The sequence below is a fragment of the Accipiter gentilis genome, chromosome W, assembly GCF_929443795.1.
Source record: "Accipiter gentilis chromosome W, bAccGen1.1, whole genome shotgun sequence".
Taxonomy (NCBI): Eukaryota; Metazoa; Chordata; class Aves; order Accipitriformes; family Accipitridae; genus Astur; species Astur gentilis.
Genome location: NC_064918.1, coordinates 4,754,375 through 4,775,739, shown reverse-complemented (window position 1 = coordinate 4,775,739; position 21,365 = coordinate 4,754,375). Strand labels below are relative to the sequence as shown.

The window sequence follows — 21,365 nt, the reverse complement described above, 5'->3', positions numbered from 1 at the left end:
TTTAAAGAACAGAACTTTTGCTTTTTATGAAGTTGTTCCAAGTGGCAATTTTGGGACTAGATGTCTCAAGACACATGTAAAAAGAGAGTTTTTTGTATGCATGCTGGCTGCTCAAATCCAATCCAGAGGCTGCTAGTATACAGGTTGGGATATTTTGGCTTTGCTGTCTTTAGGATAGTTAGGAGAGTGAAGAGGTGGGTTGTCTTCTTTAGGTGATTTTCACAGATGCTTATTACCAAATAGTAACAGGGCAGAGTTGACCTGGAGGTTGACTCTCCAGTGACCCTTAAAGTTGGAATAACTGAGAAGGCAGCAGTTACATCAATAAAAGTTTCAAATGAGCTGAGGGCTAAGAAAAGGGAGATTGTTGCTTATAAGAACTGAACCAATGCCAGCAGAAAGCTGATACAGGAGCAACATGAGCGATATTATCTCCAGAACAGACATGACTCTGTTCCAGAGGCCACAAGGTCAGACCCTGGGTTTGCTTAAGGGCACGTGAAGACAAAATACATCTTTTCTATACTACTGTAAACAGGGATCTTAAACAGGATAATTAACATTATTAGAATGAGCTCTCTGCTTTGTGGAACTTCTCTGTGTATTTCTCAGGCAAGAACAGAAGAGTCTTTGAAAACATAATTTGCAGCAATTTTGAAATGACTCAATGGCCAGAAAAAGAGAGGCTATGGGTGTACTTTCCACTGTGTGTAGAAATTGCTCAATCTAGATGACTTTTACCATGAGTAGGATCTTACTATGGAATGAGGATTTACAGGATGAAGTCAAGGTGAACACATCCCAACCGTCCACTTAACTTCCAACCCAACATTTAGAGCTGTTTTTTCATGACCCTCTGTATTTAAGGGTCATTACCACAAATACCAGAGGTTTGGGGGCAGATTCTGCCTTTTTATTATTATTTTTGAAGTCCTTAGGACATGAGTGAAGGACAGCTCAATTGTGAGTCACGGTGGCAGACCATCTCCAAAGGCATTCTGATCGCTTGTGTCGTGGTTTAACCCCAGCCAGCAACTAAGCACCACGCAGCTGCTCACTCACTCCCCCCCCATCCAGTGGGATGGGGGAGAAAATCGGGAAAAAGAAGTAAAACTCGTGGGCTGAGATAAGAACGGTTTAATAGAACAGAAAAGAAGAAACTAATAATGATAATGATAACACTAATAAAATGACAACAGTAGTAATAAAAGGATTGGAATGTACAAATGATGCGCAGGGCAATTGCTCACCACCTGCCGACCAACACCCAGCTAGTCCCCCAGCGGCGATTCCCCACCCCCACTTCCTAGTTCCTATACTAGATGGGACGTCCCATGGTATGGAATACACCGTTGGCCAGTTTGGGTCACGTGCCCTGGCTGTGTCCTGTGCCAACTTCTTGTGCCCCTCCAGCTTTCTCGCTGGCTGGGCATGAGAAGCTGAAAAATCCTTGACTATAGTCTAAACATTACTTAGCAACAACTGAAAAAATCAGTGTGTTATCAACATTCTTCGCATACTAAACCCAAAACATAACACTGTACCAGCTACTAGGAAGACAATTAACTCTATCCCAGTTAAAACCAGGGCAAAAGCATAAGCATTGGAAATTGGTACTGGGAAGACAGTCGAGGAAGAGGGTGAAGGTAGTGCACAAGTAGGAGAACTATGGGCTTTATTACTGGCCATAGAGAATGGTGCTACCATCATCTATACTGACTCTTACACAACCTTTAAGGGTGCTACAGAGTGGATATGTCAGTGGGAATCTAGTAAGTGGGAAGTAGGTCATGCGAAAGTGTGGAGGACAGAGGACTGGCAACATCTCCCAGCAATAGGGAGATCCCAACCTTTAAAGGTGGGATGGGTGAAGGGACATGCTCGGGATAGAACCCCAGCTGCGAAATGGAATCAACAGGTGGATCACCTGTCCCAAATCAGGATGGTCACCAGTGAGAAGGAAGATTGGGATAAACTAGCTGAATGGTTGCATATCAAGCGAGGCCACTCAGGGAAAGCAGATCTCTATTATGAATGCCGATCTCAGGGTTGGACAGTGTCTAAGAAAACCTGTGAAGCAATGATCACAGTTTGCCCACAATGCTGAATAAGGCTTAAAGCCAATCACCCAAACCAAGCTCCGGCCCAGCATATCAGACAAGGGAAGGCTCTTTGGAGCACGTGGCAGGTTGATTACATTGGTCCTCTGAAACCATCCCATGGGAGGAAATATATATTGGTAGAAGTGGAGGTAGTATCAGGATTGTCTATGGCAACGGCCATTGGCACAGCTACTGGAGACCAGGCAATCCAGGTTTTTCGAGAATGGTTTGGTATTCTACCTATTCCTGAATGTATTCAAAGTGATAATGGGTCGCATTTCACAGCCACAGTGGTACAAGACTGGGCGTGAGGGGAAGACATCAAATGGGTGTTTCACACACCATATATACCCACAAGCTAATGGTATAGCTGAGCAAATCAATGACTTAATCAAAAAAACATGCTGATGTCTCAAGCCATAACTGGGACACACGTTTACCACAGGCAGTTTTTACTATTAATAACCGATGGGAAAATTACAGAAGTCCAAAAATTCGAGCATTTTGTCCTACAGGACCATTAAGGGGCGATGACTCTATACCAGATGACCAGAGACACCAGTTACCACTGGGTACATATGTGGGCCAACCTGTCATGGTGAAACTGCCCTCCATTGGCATTGTTCCTATGACCTTAGCAAAACCCAGAGGCTTGTATGCCTGGGAAGCCTTAGATGGGAGTGGAAAGACTCGCTGTATCAGTGCCCGGTGGACAATACCGGACTTCTAACCCTGTGACCCGGTTTTAAGACCAAGGCCTAGTTTTGTGCTTTCTTACAGGACAATGAAGAAACAAGCCATTCCAGTGCTTCTACTGGTACTGATGATGGTGGCAGGCATGGATGATAAAGATCTGGATGACAATGTCGTGGCAAAAATGATGGACATCAATATATCGCAAGTCCTTGAGCTCACATGGGAGCAATGTAACAATTATAGTTGGAGGTTCAGATTGGATGGGGGAAGAGGTTATACTCACAATGTTTATAGTTGGTCACCAGGTGTGGTAAATGCTAGTTCGGTATGAAACACCAGATGTGACTATATCCTCCAACTAACCCATGAGATCACGGGGTGGGGTTGGAATGGTACTACACCATGCCCTGAAATTCCATGGGAGCAGCTGCATATGGTACCCAAGGGAACACCAATAGAGCATTCTAGAACTGAGTTTACAACTATCAACCTTAGCCAATGTTACATCTGCCAGTTTGGGACTCTTGAACAATCAGTTACAACATACCAGTTAAAATGACTATCCAAAATTGAGCCGTATTGGATTTGATGCTACTGAAAGAGAAAGGTGTATGTGGAGTTTTGAACCTGTTGATGGACGACTGCTGTGTTCACTCCAAATGTGTCAATGTAGCTTCAAGATCAAATCAACAAAAGAAAGTGGCAAGAGATTCAGAGGCAATTGTTTCTGCACCAGGGACTAATTGGCTGGGAAAGGTTTTGATATGTGCAGATTTTCTTTGATGGGGTGGATGACAAGCCTTCTCCAATCTTTAATAATGCTTGTAGTTATGATTACTGTAATCTGTATTGCAATAAGTTGTATCAAACGCGCAGTAGTGAAGTCTGGATACTCCCTTAAAAACAGTCAAGTATACTCCCTTAAAAACCTCTTCGTGCACTGAATATTCCTGTTTCAGATATTCCACTTTAATTCTAGACCAGAATGGAATGATGACCCACAATGAGCGTCAAATTCATCAGACTGCGCTCCCTTTTAACTTTGGAGGCAAGAGGTGACTGCACCACCACTCCAAGGAAACCAGTCAAATTGTGACTGTGGTCATAGGGTGGATTGTGTGGCAGTATACACCCACCCCGACAGGAAATGAAACTTCTCCGGGCAGGGAAGAGAGGAAAAAAACCCCAAACCCTAGAGGCCGCAGGTTGAAAATTGAACTGACCAGTTGAGATGTGCAAGGTACGCTGAAGTAACCTTTAGGCCAATAGGGATTAAAATGACCACAGATCAGATTATACAAGGGTATAAATGGGGTCCTGCCAGAGGACATTTTGGGAATCAGTCCTCCTCAGAGCAGTGGGTCTGCAGTCAGGGACTCCCCCTTGGGTTGGGATGCCACCCTAGGTAACTCCTGCAGGTTGAGAGCCCTCATCTTTTAGGTGAGTGATATGCGTATTTTGAGAAATCATTTTAAATCTTAAGAATTCTTAAGTCAGCTGTGTAGTACTAATTCCCCTTACATCACTGAGACTGTGGTTTGCAAATGTTACCGGAGTTCTAACTTTTTACTGAAGAATAAATCTGACTTTTAACACCTGGTGGATTTGATTGTGCGTGCCTCTGTAACAGCAGCAGAAGATGGAGAGACTTCCCTCATAAATTGTTTTCGGTACTGAAATAGGTGCTACTGCTTCCCAGGAAGTATCCTCCTGCTCTCCCTTAGGAAGCATCCTAAAGAATTGGAATAAATTTGGTGGGGATCCCCTGACAAAAGATAAATTAAAACATTATTGCAATCAGTGGTGGCCACAATACCGATTAGAGGATGGTGAGAAGTGGCCAGAAAATGGATCTTTGAAATATAATATGATATTAAAATTAATGTTGTTTTGTCATAGGACTGAAAAACGTGATGAGGTAACTTATGTTGATTTATTCTGTACTTTAAGGAATCATTGGGATGTTTGAAAAAAAATGTGGCTTAGTAGATTCTAAATGTCAAATTGGTATATATGAATTGAAAGAAAAAAAATGGGAAAAGAAACTAAATCTTGTTATACTGAATGTGAGGGTAGAAAATCTGAGACTGGAGAATATGAAGAGGATGTACAATTACTAGTATACCCACCTAAGAATTCAGAGGCAAATAGTTTGTGTGATTGTCGTGGTTTAACCCCAGCCAGCAACTAAGCACCACGCAGCCGCTCACTCACTCCCCCCCATCCAGTGGGATGGGGGAGAAAATCGGGAAAAAGAAGTAAAACTCGTGGGTTGAGATAAGAACGGTTTAATAGAACAGAAAAGAAGAAACTAATAATGATAATGATAACACTAATAAAATGACAACAGTAGTAATAAAAGGATTGGAATGTACAAATGATGCGCAGGGCAATTGCTCACCACCTGCCAACCAACACCCAGCTAGTCCCCCAGCAGCGATTCCCCGCCCCCACTTCCCAGTTCCTATACTAGATGGGACGTCCCATGGTATGGAATACACCGTTGGCCAGTTTGGGTCACGTGCCCTGGTTGTGTCCTGTGCCAACTTCTTGTGCCCCTCCAGCTTTCTCGCTGGCTGGGCATGAGAAGCTGAAAAATCCTTGACTTTAGTCTAAACACTACTGAGCAACAACTGAAAACATCAGTGTTACCAACATTCTTCGCATACTGAACTCAAAACATAGCACCACCAGCTACTAGGAAGACAGTTAACTCTATCCCAGCTGAAACCAGGACACTCTCAAATTCCAATCCTCCAACTCACTACTGGTGCCCCTTCTTAAATCTGTTCTCCCAGAGGCACTACCACTGTCACTGATTAGGTCGGCCTGGGCCAGAGGCGGGTCCGACTTGGAGCCGGGGGAGCTTCAAGCAGCTTCTCACAGGAGCTGTCCCTGTGGCCCCTCCCCCGTTACAAAAAAAACCCACACCACACAAACCCATAACAGAATCAAAGTAAAAGTATGTATGACTAGAGTCACTCAAGCTCCACCTAAATAGGAAAACTAGGATAAAAAAGCCCAAGGAGAGGGGGACTATTAGTGAAGACACCATCATAGACAAGTCAGGAGGACATCGCTGACTTCTGGGATCAGTCAATGGGCTGAACCTCTCTCCCCCCCCATAGGGATGCCTATTGGGTAAGATTTGAACACTCGGTTATACCGAGTGCTTCCCCACGAAACTTAGAAATCTCTATAGAATTTTTCCATAATTTAATGTGCTTGTAGTTGACTGTATCATAATTTGCATGTGCTTTGCAGACAGTTTATTTATCACCAGCAATCCGAAAGAACCTGTACTGTTGCTTTAATAAACTGTACTATTCATTACAATCTAGCAGTGATAGTGTTGCCAAAAAACTCGGAATAAAGAAACTTATCAACACCAATTATTGTAGATAAGCAGACACTTCTTTATTGACAGCCGGGTGCGCGGGCGAGTCCTCTCACGAACCACGCACACCTGAACACCAAAATCATACACCTTATATTAAACTTATTCATTCATATTCATTAGAATTCCAAGAAAGGTTATGCATATTCATTAGATTTCTGGGAAGTTATTAGCATATACAAATGTCCTTTACGCAGGTGCAGTGAAGGTCTCTGGTGGTCCTCTAGAGTCCTCTGGTGGTCTTTCATAGTCTTCCTCACTTGTCCGCTTCTTGACCTCTCAGGTGATTCTGCGCAGTATGATTCTCACCATCATCTATATTAATTTACATAAAAATGCATACTATGTCTATTCTTAAATATAACCTTTCTAATGATTGGCCCTTCCATCACACCATCTCATTAATATTCTTATGTTAAAACAATCATTGGTTAATCTCACTTAACTCTACTGATTGGAATCCTCGATAATTAGATCGAGGTGGGAAGGGTAAGGGGTTTCCAAGCAGCAAACTGGTGTCCATAACGGTTTCCTTAGTTTCTTAAAACAAAACACTACTGATCAACAAATCTTTGTCAAAGTTTCTGTGCTTAAATGATTTTAGACAATACTTGAATTCTTATGGTTACACATAGTACATTCTCTAAAGTTCCTAAGTTCCTATGACTATATTTCAAACTTAACACTCCCATACCTATGCTTCACAATTTTCTACTTCTTAATCAAACTGTTGGTGTAGAATGCAATAGATATATATAGTTTTTGCTAAAATATTTCTTATAATTCTACATTCCTATTAAAATTAAATATGATTAATTCTAGCTAATAACAAATCAATAACAAATCAGTAACAATAGTTTGTTGAACATGACTAAACTCCCTAAGTCTCGTAATTCTAGTGCATTGAATGCGGCTAAATTGAAAGTACAATGCACTATTAGTGCATCCGTCATCGTGATAGTTCAACATATTGAATGCAACCAGACTTATAGTGTTGAATTGGACATCACTCAGAAATTAAACCTAGCTGCCCCCAGCCCCTCTGACATCTGAGGATAAGCTGGAACACAAGGGGGTTTATTTTCTGCTAAACTTCTTTACCCTTTAACACAACAATCAATGTCAAAGAATGTTGATAACACACTGATGTTTTCAGTTGTTGCTAAGTAATGTTTAGTCTAAAGTCAAGGATTTTTCAGCTTCTCATGCCCAGCCAGCAAGAAGGCTGGAGGGGCACAAGAAGTTGGGAGGGGACACAGCCAGGGCAGCTGACCCAAAGTGGCCAAAGGGATATTCCATACCATGTGATGTCATGCCTAGTATATAAACTGGGGGGGAGTTGGCCTGGGGGGGGATCGCTGCTCAGGAATTAACTGGGCATTGGTCAGCAAGTGGTGAGCAATTGCATTGTGCATCACTGATTTTCTATATTCCAATCCTTTTATTATTATTGTCATTGTATTATTGTTATTATTATCATTATTATTTTCTTCCTTTCTGTCCTATTAAACTGTTCTTATCTCAACCCACAAGTTTTACTTCTTTTTTTCTGATTCTGTCCCCCATCCCGCTGGGTGGGGGGAAGTGAGTGAGCAGCTGCATGGTGCTTAGTTGCTGGCTGGGGTTAAACCATGACAACTACAAAGAAAATTAACTCTATCCCAGACAGAACCAGGACACCTATCACTCAGCAGACCCTGGACCTAAGCCAGCCGTGGTTAATGATTACAGGGCTCCTGTGCACACTCTGTGGCTCACCCTCACCTCCTGCCTGACCCTGCCACTTCAGCGGTGCCAGAACCTGGGCACAGATTGGCTGAAGTGCTGGCGGTTGCTCTGATTTGAGCAGGAAGCAGCAGCTGCATCAAGAGCCCCCTGGGTATGAGGGGATGCCCCTCAGGGCAGGGCTCCTCCCTGAATGGGCACTTGCCTGATCCTGTGCCAAACTGGGAAGCAGGCTAGGCTCTCCAGGATGGACTTGTAGCCTGTGCTGGGACTTTGACCGGCTCAGGGATTAGCTTGTTTCCTCACCTCTGTCCTCTGTCCCCTGTCCCCCTCCCTCCCCATCCTGCCTGGTCCTGCTTTCCCGCCATGGCTTGCGGGGGCTTCTCCACGGTACCTGTGATGGGCATTGCTGCAGCTCTAGCGCAAATGCACCCTTTCCCGCCATGGTGGTGGGCCAGGCCCCAGCACCATCACTCTGCTTGGGACCAGGGGCTGGCTCAGACCTGCTAATATTCAGCTCAGTCTTTACAGGGGTCCTACGAGGGGCTGGCGATGTGAGCCTGGGCTTGCACTGGCCCAAGGTGTGCTAGAAGCAGCCCCTGTGGTGCAAAGGGAGGTTTTGGGGGCATCAGCCATGCTTATCCCAGCTATGGTGCTGCGGAGAAGCAGCAATTTAAGCAGTCACCCCAGCTATGTGAGCTGGCCCTTTGCAAGGCTGTACCAGCACAGCTACAGCTGGGAACCCATCAGACCTGTGGCTGTGGACTCACATGATCCCAGCAGCACTGTGGCACCTCACTCGTGGGGCTCAGGTAGCAGAGCAGGCAAAATGGTAGGTTGATACCTGCCAGAGGCCAGGCTGTGCAAGGCAGCAAGCATGTGATGAGCTGCAGAGCAGCAGCTCCTCAGTCTGCCAAGTCCATTTGTAAATGATCTTTTTGTGCTCTTCCCAAACACCCCTAAAATAGACTTTCCTGGCAGCTCACCACGCTCAGAGACCTTTCCTGATACAGCTGCATGCAGTCACATAGCGGCACAGAGCTGCTCCAAAGCTAACTTGGAAACTAACCTTGTGTGCATGGCTTATTCCCTGGCCAGTGCCCTTCCCTGCCACCCACCAAACCTCCTTTCTGGCAGGCTCCTTGCCCAGGTGGTCTCACTGGCACTCCCTCCCTCCCTGTACCAGACCAGGAGCACTGGGGTGTGGACTACCCAGGCTGCATGGGCACCATGCAGTCGCCCATTAACATCAACACAGCCAGGACCATCTTCAGCCCCCAGCTGTGGCCAGCTCTCTGGCTACAGCCTGCCAATGAGAAGCTCAAGCTGAGGAATAGTGGGCACACAGGTGGGTGCAAAGGCAGAGGCACAGGCTGGAGTGCAGCTGGCAGGACCAGACTTCTCTAACACCCTTCCCCTGGGCTCTGGGAAGGGGATTCTCTTGCAGGCTGCAGTCATGTTGCCTTCAAGGCCAAGAGGGAAGCATTGGTCTGCTGAGCCTGTATGAGTCTATGTGCTTTCCTGGCTGGAGGGGAGAAACCAGGAGATGGAGAACTCACCACTCAGTGCCTTTGGGAGCTTGTTCCAGGAATTTATAACCCATGTTTCCTTTAAAAATGTGTCCCTGGTATTTCTGATGCAGGTTTGTGGCAACTGGTTCCTCTCCTGCATTTCATTTTTAAAGGACTATTCAGTCTCTGATGTGTCTTAGCCTTTAAGGTACCTACCTCAGTCTTTTAGAACACAACATTGGCCAACTTCTTTGAGTCTGTGCTTTAGGATGTTGTCTCAGGACATTTTGTAGGTTTTTTTTTTCTTTTCCAATTTTAGAATGTTTTTTGGAAAGTCCAGATACAACTTATTCACATTATTTTAGTATCAGTCTCACCATGCCAGATATGGAGGGAAAAACCCATCTTCCCGCTCACCACCCCACAGCTGGGGATGGTGGTCCTGGTTGCTACTGGCTCTGAAGCTGCCCAGCAGAGAAAGACCTGGGGGTGCTGGTTGACAGCCGGCTGAATATGAGCCAGCAGTGTGCCCAGGTAGCCAAGAAGGCCAACGGCATCCTGGCCTGTATCAGAAATAGTGTGGCCAGCAGGAGCAGGGAGGTGATTGTTCACCTGTATTCGGCCCTGATGAGGCTGCACCTCGAGTACTGTGTTCAGTTTTGGGCCCCTCACTACAGGAAAGACATTGAGTTGCCAGAACATGTCCAGAGAAGGGCAACCAAGTTGGTGAGGGGCCTGGAGCATAAGTCTTATGAGGAGTGGCTGAGGGGGCTGGGGCTGTTTAGTCTGGAGAAGAAGAGGCTGAGGGGAGACCTTATAGCTCTCTACAACTACCTGAAGGGGGGTTGTAGTGAGGTGGGTGCTGGTCTCTTCTGTCAGGTGGCTGGAGATAGGATGAGAGGAAATGGCCTCAAGTTGCGACAAGGGAGATTTAGGTTAGATATTAGGAAAAATTTCTTTACTGAGAGGGTTGTCAGACATTGGAACAGGCTGCCCAGGGAAGTGGTTGAGTCACCATCCCTGGAGGTATTCAAAAAGCACGTAGACAAGGTACTCCAGAACATGGTTTAGTGGGCATGGATGATGGTTGGACTCGATGATCTTGAAGGTCTTTTCTAACCTAAATGATTCTATGATTCTTTCTGGGAGCACATTGAGTGTTTTGTGCATGCTGGTGTCTGCCAGTCCTTGAGCTAAGAAAAGCTGGTGGAGACGGGGACTTTTAAACTCACCGAAGGTGTGATAAGGCACCTCCTTGCCCTGGTAGCTAGCGAGATGGAGCTGACCTGTGTATACAGCAAACTCAACAGGTTGGACTCGCTGTGCATGGTCAGATCAGCCACGCAGTGCATGCACAGTGCTTTATATTATTGCCTCCTGCCCTAGCATGCCTGCAGAGTTAAACTAGTTGCTATTTTAGACACCCTGGCATCTGGTGTTGCTTGGTGTTCAGAAAAGCAGTCAGAGCATTTTCATTGGGGTGGGGGGGAAGTAGTTTCTCACATGCCTATAAGATGCCTTTTTTTATTCTGGCAACTGCCAGTCTGCTTTATGAAAAGCCATAAATAAAAAGTTGCAAGTCTACTGAGATATTTGTACAGTTACTCCTTTTTGTAATATAAAGTATATACACTGTATAAGCTTTTGCAAGGGCCTGAAAATGACTCTGGTAACTAGTAGAAGGAATGTACTGATTTAGATATACAAAAGAAATGTAAGAACAGATAAATTCCCAGGGAGGGAGCAGTCTCCCACTTCTGATATTTGAGTTTTGTATCTCTGAGCCCAGTGGCAGGGAATGCCACGGAGGACAAATGACTCATCACAGCCCTGTTACGTTGTTAATCCCAAATCTGTGCCCTAGCTCTGTGATGTGACTAAGAGACACTTCACCTATAAAGCAGGAGGTAGGAAAAAAGTTGATTTTTTAAAATGAGGAAAAGGTGCTTAGAAGGATAGGACAGCCTTTCTCAGGGTCCAGGGATGCTCCTGATATTTTTGCTGCATGTCCAGGTAACTCAGCTTTTAGATCTGCCACACTGCTGTATGAGTCCAAGATACCTGGCTAAACCACATTAAAGTAAAAGCCAAAACCGAGTATGTATTTACTGTACCCAAAGAGGCAAAGTTTTAGCTCTAAATGCTTTCAGAAGATTTAATGCTTCTGTGTCACCAGCTCCAGTGCTGGTCAAACACTCACAGACCCCTTTGTTTGAATGGACCCAGCTCGCCAAGTGCTGCAGCTCTCTGTTCCCGACTGTCCTGCTCTAATAGGTAATCACCACTTTGCCAATATCTTTCTCCATGAATTTTGTCCACAGTCTCTTTATTCTCACTGGGGGGGGGGCTGTTCACTTTCCAGCATTTTCATAGCAGGTATTTTTGAAGCTGATGTATTTACCAGGGTTGTCTTGCAACCTGAAGCTGAAAGTTGAAGCCTGTTGCATTGGCACAGCTCTGGGCATTGACCCACCCATAGCCTCATTAAAGATGGGAAGCAGGCTTGTTTGTTGTGCCAAAGTTCTACAAGCCCAGGGTGACTCTTTCCCTTGAGACATCTCTGTGTACCTGTGGGATGGACTGGGCTTTGTGTTTTACTGACTGACTGTCGTGGTTTAACCCCAGCCAGCAACTAAGCACCACGCAGCCGCTCACTCACTCCTCCCCATCCAGTGGGATGGTGTATTAGTTTTGTGTGGCAAGGTTTTGGTAGCGGGGGGGGGGGGGTTACAGGGGTGGCTTCTGTAAGAAGCTGCTGGAAGCTTCCCCTGTGTTCGAGAGAGAGCCTATACCAGCCAGCTCTAAGATGCACCCGCCGCCGGCCAAGGCCGAGCCAATCAGCGATAGTGGTAACGCCTCTGTGATAACATTTTTTAAGAAGGAAAAAAAGTTGGAATGCGGAGAAACAGCCGCCGGAGCGAGGAGTGAGAACATGTAAGAGAAAACAACCCTGCGGACACCAAGGTCAGTGAAGAAGGAGGGGGAGGAGATGCTCCAGGCGCCGGAGCAGAGATTCCCCTGCAGCCCGTGGTGAAGACCCTGGTGAGGCAGGCTGTCCCCCTGCAGTCCAGGGAGGTCCACGGTGGAGCAGATATCCACCTGTAGCCCGTGGAGGACCCCACGCCGGAGCAGGTGGGTTCCCAAAGGAGGCTGTGACCCCGTGGGGGACACACGCTGGAGCAGTGTGCTCCTGAAGGACTGCACACCGTGGAAAGGACCCATGCTGGAGCAGTTCATGAAGAACTGCAGCCCGTGGGAATGGCCCACGTTGGAGAAGTTTGTGGAGGACTGTCCCTGTGGGTGGGACCCCACGCTGGAGCAGGGCAAGAGTATGATGAGCCCTCCCCCTGAGAAGGATTAGCGGCAGGAAATAACATGTGATGACCGTAAATTCCATCCCCGTCACCCTTGTGCTGCTGGGGGGGCTTGGTGAAGAAATCCAGGAGTGAAGTTGTGCCCAGGAAGAAGGGAGGGGTGGAGGGAAGGTGTTCTGAGATTTGGTTTTATTTCTCATTACCTTACTCTGGCTGATTTGTAATAAATTGAGCTAATTTTCCCCAAGCTGAGTCTGTTTTGCCTGTGATGGTAATTAGTGAATGATCTCTCCTGTCCTTATCTCGACCCGCAAGCTTTTTGTTATATGTTTCTCCCTCCTGTCCAGCTGAGGATGGGGAGTGATAGAACGGCTTTGGTGGGCACCTGGCGTCCAGCCAGGGTCAACCCATCACAGATGGGGGAGAAAATCGGGAAAAAAGAAGTAAAACTCGTGGGTTGAGATAAGAACGGTTTAATAGAACAGAAAAGAAGAAATTAATAATGATAATGATAACACTAATAAAATGACAACAGTAGTAATAAAAGGATTGGAATGTACAAATGATGAGCAGGGCAATTGCTCACCACCTGCCGACCAACACCCAGCTAGTCCCCGAGCGGCGATTCCCCGCCCCCACTTCCCAGTTCCTATACTAGATGGGACGTCCCATGGTATGGAATACACCGTTGGCCAGTTTGGGTCAGGTGCCCTGGTTGTGTCCTGTGCCAACTTCTTGTGCCCCTCCAGCTTTCTCGCTGGCTAGGCATGAGAAGCTGAAAAATCCTTTAGTCTAAACACTACTGAGCAACAACTGAAAACATCAGTGTTATCAACATTCTTCGCATACTGAACTCAAAACATAGCACCACCAGCTACTAGGAAGACAGTTAACTCTATCCCAGCTGAAACCAGGACACTGACCTCTTCCTTCTGCCCTTGCAGTTGTCCTTGAGCTGCCTGAGTCACTGGCCATCACTGGTGGCTATGCTCAGCAGTACCAAGCCATGCACCTGCACCTGCACTGGGGCTCCCTGTTGGGATCCAGCTCGGAGCACACCATCAACAGACACTGCTTTGCTGCGGAGGTAAGGAGCCCTTGTGGCAGTGGATGCATCCTTTCCTCTTCTGGTGCTGGAGTGCTGTCCTACTCCTAGCCCATGGTCCTGATTGTCACTGGATGAATGCTGTAACTACTTGGCCAGGATCCCTGCTCCCCAGGCAGCTCTGCAGCAGCAGAGTTCAGTGTAGGAGCCCATGCTTTGGTGCCGAGTGCACAAAACAAGAGCCAAACTCATGCCACAGCCTGTGGTGCAGAGGTGAGGAGGAGACAGGACACCCTGCCCACAGATGGATTGGGGCTGGCTATATGTGAGCAGTGCAGCCTGTCCCTGTGCTGCAGCCCAGTCCTGGGCTGATGGAGCAGGAACCATGGCAGTCCCCAGGCTGGGGGAGCCAGCTCCCTGAGCAGTAGCGAGCATCCTGCTTTGGGAGCTGCAGGGACTGTTTACTCTGTACACGCTGTCTTCCTGCTCTGCAGATCTCATCTGGTTTTATTCCCCTTTCACTAATGTTGTCCTCAAACCGAGGCCAGCTCTGCAGACCTCATCTGGTTTTATTCCTCTTTCACTAATGCTGTCCTCAAACCGAGGCCAGCTCTGCAGATCTCATCTGGTTTTATTCCTCTTTCACTAATGCTGTCCTCAAACCGAGGCCAGCTCTGCAGATCTCATCTGGTTTTATTCCTCTTTCACTAATGCTGTCCTCAAACCGAGGCCAGCTCTGCAGATCTCATCTGGTTTTATTCCTCTTTCACTAATGCTGTCCTCAAACCGAGGCCAGCTCTGCAGATCTCATCTGGTTTTATTCCTCTTTCACTAATGCTGTCCTCAAACCGAGGCCAGTTCTGCAGTACAACCCCCCAGTATCTAGGGCAGAGTACTGTTTTGGTGTCCATGACTGGGGAAGTTCCTGCAGGCAGCACTTCATGCTTGCTGCTTCGCAGTGGCACACTTTCTCGGTCCCACCAGCATATTCCCTTCCTAGGAGGGGTGCTCAGCACAGGTGCATGTCTCTCCTAGCCCTTGCTCTGGCAGGCTAGAGCCCTGTGGGGGTGAGCACCTCCTGGAGGCACCCATCCTGCATCAGGGTTGCATGTTTCCCTTCCAGATTCACATGGTCCACTACAATACCAAGTATGACAACTTTAAGGAGGCAATGGTCCACCCAGATGGCCTGGCCGTACTAGAAGCCTTCCTGGAGGTGAGTCCCATAGCTCAGCCCTGGGCAAGAAGGGGTAGGAGCAGTGCTGGGGGGGAATGGGACTGGGGGGGGGGGGGGGGGGGGGGCAGAGTCAAGCACAGTTTTGGGGACAGGCAAAGGTGCAAATGTTCCTGGGGAGAGAGAGGGCAGTACCAGAGGGCAGGGCAGCCCTGATGGGAGGAAGAGGTCACTGGGCCAGGGTGCCCCTCACAGGGAACAATTCCTCCCTGCTGGCACTACCATTACCACCCAGTCTCTCTTCGGCCCCTGTGTTTGTCATTTCTGTGGGGTCTCTGTGTTGCAGGTTGGGCCAAGGGAGAATCCATACTATCAGGAAATACTTGAGCATTTGTACAAAATTCAAAGAGAAGGTAAGGCCCTGTTCTACCTAGTACTTGTCTCAGGAGCTGCAGCCCAGCAGAGAAACCCACTGCATGGCAGAGAGGCTGTAGCAGGCACTTGCCATGCATATGTGAGAAGGGGAGCATTGCACGGCTTGTACAGAAATAGCTTTCCAAGGTGCCCTCTGCTCGCACATGCTTCCCCCTGCCTCTGGGGCAAACCTACTACCCTTTCTCCAGCTGGGTGCAGCAGGGTGGACCCTGGCACATGTGGTGCCAGCCTGGGCTGGGGGGATGCTCCAGGTCAGGTCTGTTCCCATGATCTCCATGCTGGTCCTGCCTGTTGTCCTCCAAGGGGTTGCCCCACTCTTGCTCCCGTGGTGTTTCTTCTTCCAGGCAAGGAAGTCTTGGTGCCTGGATTCAACATCACAGGCCTGCTGCCTGCCAACCTGAAACTCTACTTCCACTACAGTGGCTCTCTGACTGCCCCTTCCTGCTACCAGATGGTGAAGTGGACAGTCTTCAACCAGAGCATGCTGCTCTCTCATGACCAGGTCCATCAGGGCAATGAGCTCCATGTTCAGTCTTGTTCAGTCTTGCTCAGCCTGTCCCTGCAAACATGCACCATCCACGTTGGCCCCCTGGGGCTTGTCTGGTTCCTGAAGGTGGGACACACCCTGCTCTGCTCACACTGCTTTCTTTCTAGATGTCAGTGCTGGTGACAAGCCTGAGGAACAACAGTAAACCTCTGCAGAACAATTTTCGGCTGGTGCAGGACCTGCATGGGTGACAGGTGCTGGCAAGTTTCCAGACCACCCTCCTTTTGGTGAAGCAGCTGCCTTCTGGTAAGGACCATGTGAACGTGCTCAGGCTGCACGCAGCCATGGGGATGCAGGGACAGGGCGAGGAGAAGGAGTTGAGGCTTCACATCTCTTTTGGAAATGCAGCATTTGCATGGGTTAGCCCTGCCCAGCAGGTGACTTGTGACAGCACTGGTCTTGGGGTCCTGCTCTCCCCCATTTCTGCGCTTGTCTTGCCCTGCATAGGGAAGATTGGTTTCTAGCAACTATTTTGTCCTTGGTCTTGCAGAAGCAACACTAGCACAGCTGGGGGATGTATGGTCAAGGGCAAATAGCAAACTCCTAGCATCCCAGCCAGATTCTTCATCCCCAAATGCAATAGCTAAATTTCGTAGGAGCTGCCGAGGTATAGGCTTGCAGCATTACTCCACTGCCAAGTGCCAAGACCTGCAGAAAGGGCAGTGCAGGGGACCCCTTCCGAAGGCCGCGCTCTGCCAAGGGGGTGATGCAGCCATCCTGGCCGGGCACACAGTTCCCTGCTGTCATGGTTTAAGCCCAGCTGGCAACAAAGCACCACGAGGCTGCTTACTTACTCCTCCCCCCCCCGGTGGGATGGGGAGTAGAAAATATAACGAAAGGCTCATGGGTCAAGATGAGGACTGAGAGGGATCACTCACCAGTTATGGTCACAGACAAAACAGATTCAACTTGCGGAAAAAAAAATACCAAAATAAATCAAATTTATTACCAATCAGATCAGAGTAGGGTAATGAGAAATAAAATCAAATCTTAAAACAAATTTTCCACCCAACCCTCCCTCCTTCCAACTCCACTCCCGATTTTCTCTACGTCCTCCCCCCCCTGCAGCGGTGCAGGGGGACAGGGAATAGGGGTTGCGGTCAGGTCATCACACATTATTTCTGGCACTCCTTCCTCCTCAGGGGGAGGACTCCTCAGACTCTTCCCCTGCTCCAGCGTGGCCACCAGCCCTTCAATGGCCTTCCTGCAGAGGGGAGAGCACGCTGGAGGCCGGCACAACCTGGCCACCTCCCAGGGCACAGTGCAGCACCAGGACAGAGTAGGCAGGAGCCAGGGTCTCACTCTGCACCATCCTGGTAACCTCCCCATCACTGACCACACCTGCTCTGGAGAGCATCCGCAGGACCACCCTGAACCACTGGACAAACCACACACGTGAAAACCACACGAAGCCACATAGAAAGATTTCCACAGAGGGACGTGAGCGCAAGCCAGCCCCGCAGAGCAGGGATGGGGCAAGTGGGACGTCAAGTGCAAAGTGAGCAGCACCCCCGCACAGAAAACAGCCCCAGTGCTGGCACAGGAGGCGCATGCCAGAAGGGCGTACCTGATCTTGGCAGTTGTACTCTTAGATGTTGGGAAAAAAACAGAGAGGGTGCAGGGAAGAGCTCAAAGAGCTAGAAAAATTCTTTGGGGGGAGAAACTGAGAAAGCTAGGCTTCATAAGTTTTATCAGCTAGAGGTATGGCAAGCGAGGAGGATGCCAGATGGCTCCACAGGCCCAGGAGGACAGCAGCATTTGCAGCTGGAGATCCACAGGGCAATGAAATGCAGTGGTTTGTGTTAGAGGCCGCTCCGCGGAGCTCTGCTACCCTCTGCCTGCCCACCTCCAGCAGCGCCCTGCTGCAGGGAGCGGTGCAAGCCTACATACCCGGCCCCCCAGCCCCTTGCCCCACGCCAGCACCCAGCCAGCTGGGAAGGTGGGGACCGCTGGGGGGGCAACAAGGGATGCCGACTCCTGCATTGCCTCCCTGGTCCAGCGCAGCGTCCATCCGTCCATCCATCCAAAAAACAGTACAGGGTGCAGCGCGTGCTCACCCAGCAGGCGGCACAAGGACCAGCGGTGCCAGGGAGGCCGGGAGCTGCTGAGGCTGCACCTAGACTTTGCCCTGGGCTGGCCAGGGCACTGAGCACGGGCCCGGCAATGATGCGCCCGCCAAAGCCATCCCTAAGAAAGGAACAAGACTTGCCAGGAGACAAGGGCAGATCCCTAACCCTTCCCCATCCCCCACACAGCAAAGTGGGCATTTCCTGGTGCCTGGCATACCCCCAGCTTCTGTCTGATCTGCAGGAGCACTGCTGGTGCTAGTCACCAGGTGACGGGGGCAGAGAGGATGTTACACGTCCTGCAGCAGCCCAAACCCACAGCCTACCTGTCCCGAATTCAGAGAGACTCTACCAGCCACCTCAGCCCTGGGTCCTCCAGACCTTAGGGCTGCTCTGCCCTGCCACTCGAGACCTGCTCGAGGTCAATGTACCGACACAGGTACCACCTGCATGCTCCCAGCAAGGATCAAGGCAGCTTGGTGCCACTCTCTGCATCCCTCCCAGCCGAAATCCGGACCCACCATAGCTGGGAGAGCAGAAGGACCATCTGGCAGTGCTGGAGCAGGGTAGGAGATGCCCTTACCTGAGGAGCTTGTAGTAGAGGAAGCGGAAAGCCTCCTGCAGCAGCACAGAGAACATCACCCCAAATATCAAGAGCCCCTTCTGCAACGGCTCATCCCGGGGGTCGCTGGCTTTAACGGTGATAAACCAGATGAGGGAGGAGAGCAGCAGTGACACTAGCCAGAAGAAAGCCCTGCAAGAGAGAGAGCGCCTGCTGGCACCGGTGCCATGCCAGGACTGGTGCTGGTACCAGTGCCACGCCCGTGCCCATCAGCACTACGCCTGCACCCCTCTATTGGTACTAGCACTGGCAGTAGTACCCTAGCCTTGCCCACTCTCCTACCAGTACCAGCGCTGTTCTGGCACCAGTGCTGGGCAGGTGATGCCTGTACTGGTACTGCTGCTGTGCCTGCACTCCTCCTCTGCTGGTAACCAGAACTGGCACCAGTGCCCCTGCCAAGCCTACACCAGTATCAGTGCCCATACCAATGCCCCTGCTAAGCCCACACCAGTACCAATACCAGTGCCAGGCTCATATCCATGTCAGTACCAGTACCATACCCTATTGATCCCACGGTGGTACTGGTACCACTGCCCCTGCTGTGCACGTCAGTACCACTACTGACCCTGTACTGGTACTGGAACCAGTGCTCTACTGACCCCATGCCATTACCAATACCAGTGTCCCTCTCCATCATGCCCACGCCACGCGGTGACCACAGTGGTACCAGTACAATACTAGTACTGGAGCCCCTGTTGCAAAAGGAATGGCACCAGTATGAGTACTGGTACTGGTGCCCCTGTCATGCCCACAACAGTACCAGTACGAGTACTGGTGCCCCTGTTGTGCCTGCAATGGTACCAGTACAAGTATGGATACTGGTGCCCCTGTCACATTCGCAAGGGTAAAGGGTAGGAGCACCAGTACTAGTGCTCCTGCCATGCTCACAACCACACCAGTATGAGTACTGGTGTCCCTGTTGTGCCCATGATGGTACCAGTAAGAGAACCAGTACTGGTGCCCCTATCATGCAAGCAACAGCACCAGTACGAGCACTGGTGCCCCTGTCGTGCCCACAACAGCGCCAGCCCCCGTTGCGCTTCTGCTAGTACCAGTCACGTTCCTGTCACACCCATGCTGGTACCAGCACCAATACTGGTGCCATACCTGTACCGATACCAATACCAGTGTCCCCTCCACGCCCACACCAGTATCCACGGTGGCACCAGTGCCCCTCCCGCACCGGTACCGGTGCGGGACTGACCCAGCAATAAGGACGATGATGCGGAGCGGGTCGCGGGCGATGGTGAAGAGGAAGAGGCTGAACACCGGCCCAAAGGCGATGAAGGTACACCCGAAGAAGATGGCGAGCGTCATGACAGCAGGGCCCAGGACACGACACCGGGAACGGGAACGGAACCCGGCGGCGCGGCTCGGCTCGGCTCGGCTCGGCTCGGCCGGCCGGCCGGCCCGCTCACCCCCCTCCCTTCCCCTCCTCTGCCCTCCTCTCCTCTCCTCCTCTCCTCTCCTCTCCCTCGCCCTTCCGGGGCCGCCTGACGTCACACGCGCGCCGCCGCCGGAAGGGCCGCGCTGGGAGGGGGCGGGGTCTGAGCCGGAGTGGGGCGGGGTTAGGGTCTGTTATGGGGGGGGGGGGGGGCACATTCTGAACCTCGGGGTTTGGGTTTGTCATGGGAGGGGGTACAGCCTGTACTGGGGGGCTCAGGCCTGTCACAGGGTACGTGGCCTGCATCGGGGGGACCTGGGCCTGTCATGGGGGAGCAGGGCCTGTCATGGGGAGACATGGCCTGCACCAGTTAGGGACCTGGTCCTGTCACCAGGGGGCGCAGCCTGTACCAGGGGGCTCAGGTCTGTCACGGAGGGGCAAGACCTGCACTGGGGGGGATGTGGCCTGCACCCAGGGGAGCTTGGCCCTGTCACTGGTACCCTCACAGGGGCCACCCAGTGAGGGGGGCCTTGCACTGCCCCCCAGAACCTGGGCCAGCTGGGGATGCCCAGGCTTGGGTGAGGTGTGCTGGCTGTCCCCAAGGGTCCTGTGGTGGGTTGACCCTGGCTGGATACCAGGTGCCCACCAAAGCCGCTCTATCACTCCCCCTCCTCAGCTGGACGGGGGAGAGAAAAATATAACGAAAGGCTCGTGGGTCAAGATAAGGGCAGTTTAATAAAACGATAGCAAAGGTTGCGCGCGAAAGCAAAGAAAAAAAACAAATGATGTTACTCTCTACTTCCCATCAGCAGGCGATGTCTGGCCACTTCCTGGGAAGCAGGGCTCCAGTACGCGTAGTGGTTGCTCCGGAAGAGAAAAATGCCCCCCCCTCCGTCTCCCTTCACTTAGCTTTTATATCTGAGCTGACGTCATATGGTATGGAATATCTGTTTGGTTAGTTTAGGTCAGCTGTCCTGGTTATGTCCCGTCCCAAGATCTTGCCCTGCCCCAGCCTGCCATTGAGGGGAGGGCAAAAATGTTGGAGAGACAGCCTTGATGCTGTGCCAGCGCTGCTCAGCAGTAGCCAAAACACTGGTGTGTTATCAACACCTTTCTAGCTACAGAGCTGCAGAGCACAGTGCTATGAGGGCTGCTATAGGGAGTACTAACTCCATCTCAGCCAGACCCAATACAGGTCCCTAACTGCCTGTCACCCCACCACAGGCCTGCCTTGGTGCAGGGGGCCTCTGGCACTGCCCCCAGGCCCCTTGCAGCCCCTGAGCATGCAGGGCAGGGGCCACACACACCCCGCCCTGCACACTGCTCCTCCTGCAGTGCGCACTCCAC

The 21,365-nt window shown here is 50.2% G+C and overlaps 2 protein-coding genes across 6 annotated transcripts; one reads left to right on the top strand and one right to left on the bottom strand.

Moving 5' to 3' along the window:
• The first annotated feature begins 4,984 nt into the window (after positions 1-4,984).
• LOC126035352 (carbonic anhydrase 9-like) lies at positions 4,985-16,764 on the top strand. Of its 3 annotated transcripts, XM_049793888.1 has the most exons (5): positions 4,985-5,223; positions 13,357-13,832; positions 14,914-15,006; positions 15,311-15,377; positions 15,744-16,764. In XM_049793888.1, the coding sequence occupies exons 2-5, from the start codon at positions 13,752-13,754 to the stop codon at positions 16,067-16,069; spliced, it is 567 nt and encodes a 188-aa protein (XP_049649845.1). In that variant the 5' UTR covers positions 4,985-5,223; positions 13,357-13,751; the 3' UTR covers positions 16,070-16,764. The 3 variants fall into 3 exon arrangements, with proteins under 3 accessions (XP_049649845.1, XP_049649842.1, XP_049649844.1); XM_049793885.1 differs by having other exon boundaries at positions 15,311-16,764; XM_049793887.1 differs by lacking the exon at positions 4,985-5,223 and having other exon boundaries at positions 13,164-13,832; positions 15,311-16,764.
• On the bottom strand, positions 6,338-20,086 carry LOC126035381 (gamma-secretase subunit Aph-1b-like). 3 transcript variants are annotated; one of them, XM_049793926.1, is made up of 3 exons: positions 19,839-20,078; positions 18,596-18,766; positions 6,338-6,510 (listed from the first exon to the last, which is right to left on the bottom strand). In XM_049793926.1, the coding sequence occupies exons 1-3, from the start codon at positions 19,949-19,951 to the stop codon at positions 6,507-6,509; spliced, it is 288 nt and encodes a 95-aa protein (XP_049649883.1). In that variant the 5' UTR covers positions 19,952-20,078; the 3' UTR covers positions 6,338-6,506. The 3 variants fall into 3 exon arrangements, with proteins under 3 accessions (XP_049649883.1, XP_049649882.1, XP_049649881.1); XM_049793925.1 differs by lacking the exon at positions 6,338-6,510 and adding an exon at positions 16,873-17,150 and having other exon boundaries at positions 19,839-20,083; XM_049793924.1 differs by lacking the exon at positions 6,338-6,510 and adding an exon at positions 17,040-18,133 and having other exon boundaries at positions 19,839-20,086.
• Positions 20,087-21,365: the final 1,279 nt, after the last annotated feature.

What these genes read in the sequence shown, in the direction of transcription:
- LOC126035352 (XM_049793885.1), top strand. Translation starts at nt 13,752, where the DNA reads ATGCACCTGCACCTGCACTGGGGCTCCCTGTTGGGATCCAGCTCGGAG. An exon ending in GACACTGCTTTGCTGCGGAG is followed by an intron (nt 13,833 to 14,913) that starts GTAAGGAGCCCT and finishes TTTCCCTTCCAG; the next exon opens with ATTCACATGGTCCACTACAA. An exon ending in TACTAGAAGCCTTCCTGGAG is followed by an intron (nt 15,007 to 15,310) that starts GTGAGTCCCATA and finishes TCTGTGTTGCAG; the next exon opens with GTTGGGCCAAGGGAGAATCC.
- LOC126035381 (XM_049793924.1), bottom strand. Translation starts at nt 19,951, where the DNA reads ATGACGCTCGCCATCTTCTTCGGGTGTACCTTCATCGCCTTTGGGCCG. An exon ending in ATCATCGTCCTTATTGCTGG is followed by an intron (nt 18,767 to 19,838) that starts GTCAGTCCCGCA and finishes TCTCTCTTGCAG; the next exon opens with GGCTTTCTTCTGGCTAGTGT. An exon ending in CTCTACTACAAGCTCCTCAG is followed by an intron (nt 18,134 to 18,595) that starts GTAAGGGCATCT and finishes TTCCTTTCTTAG; the next exon opens with GGATGGCTTTGGCGGGCGCA.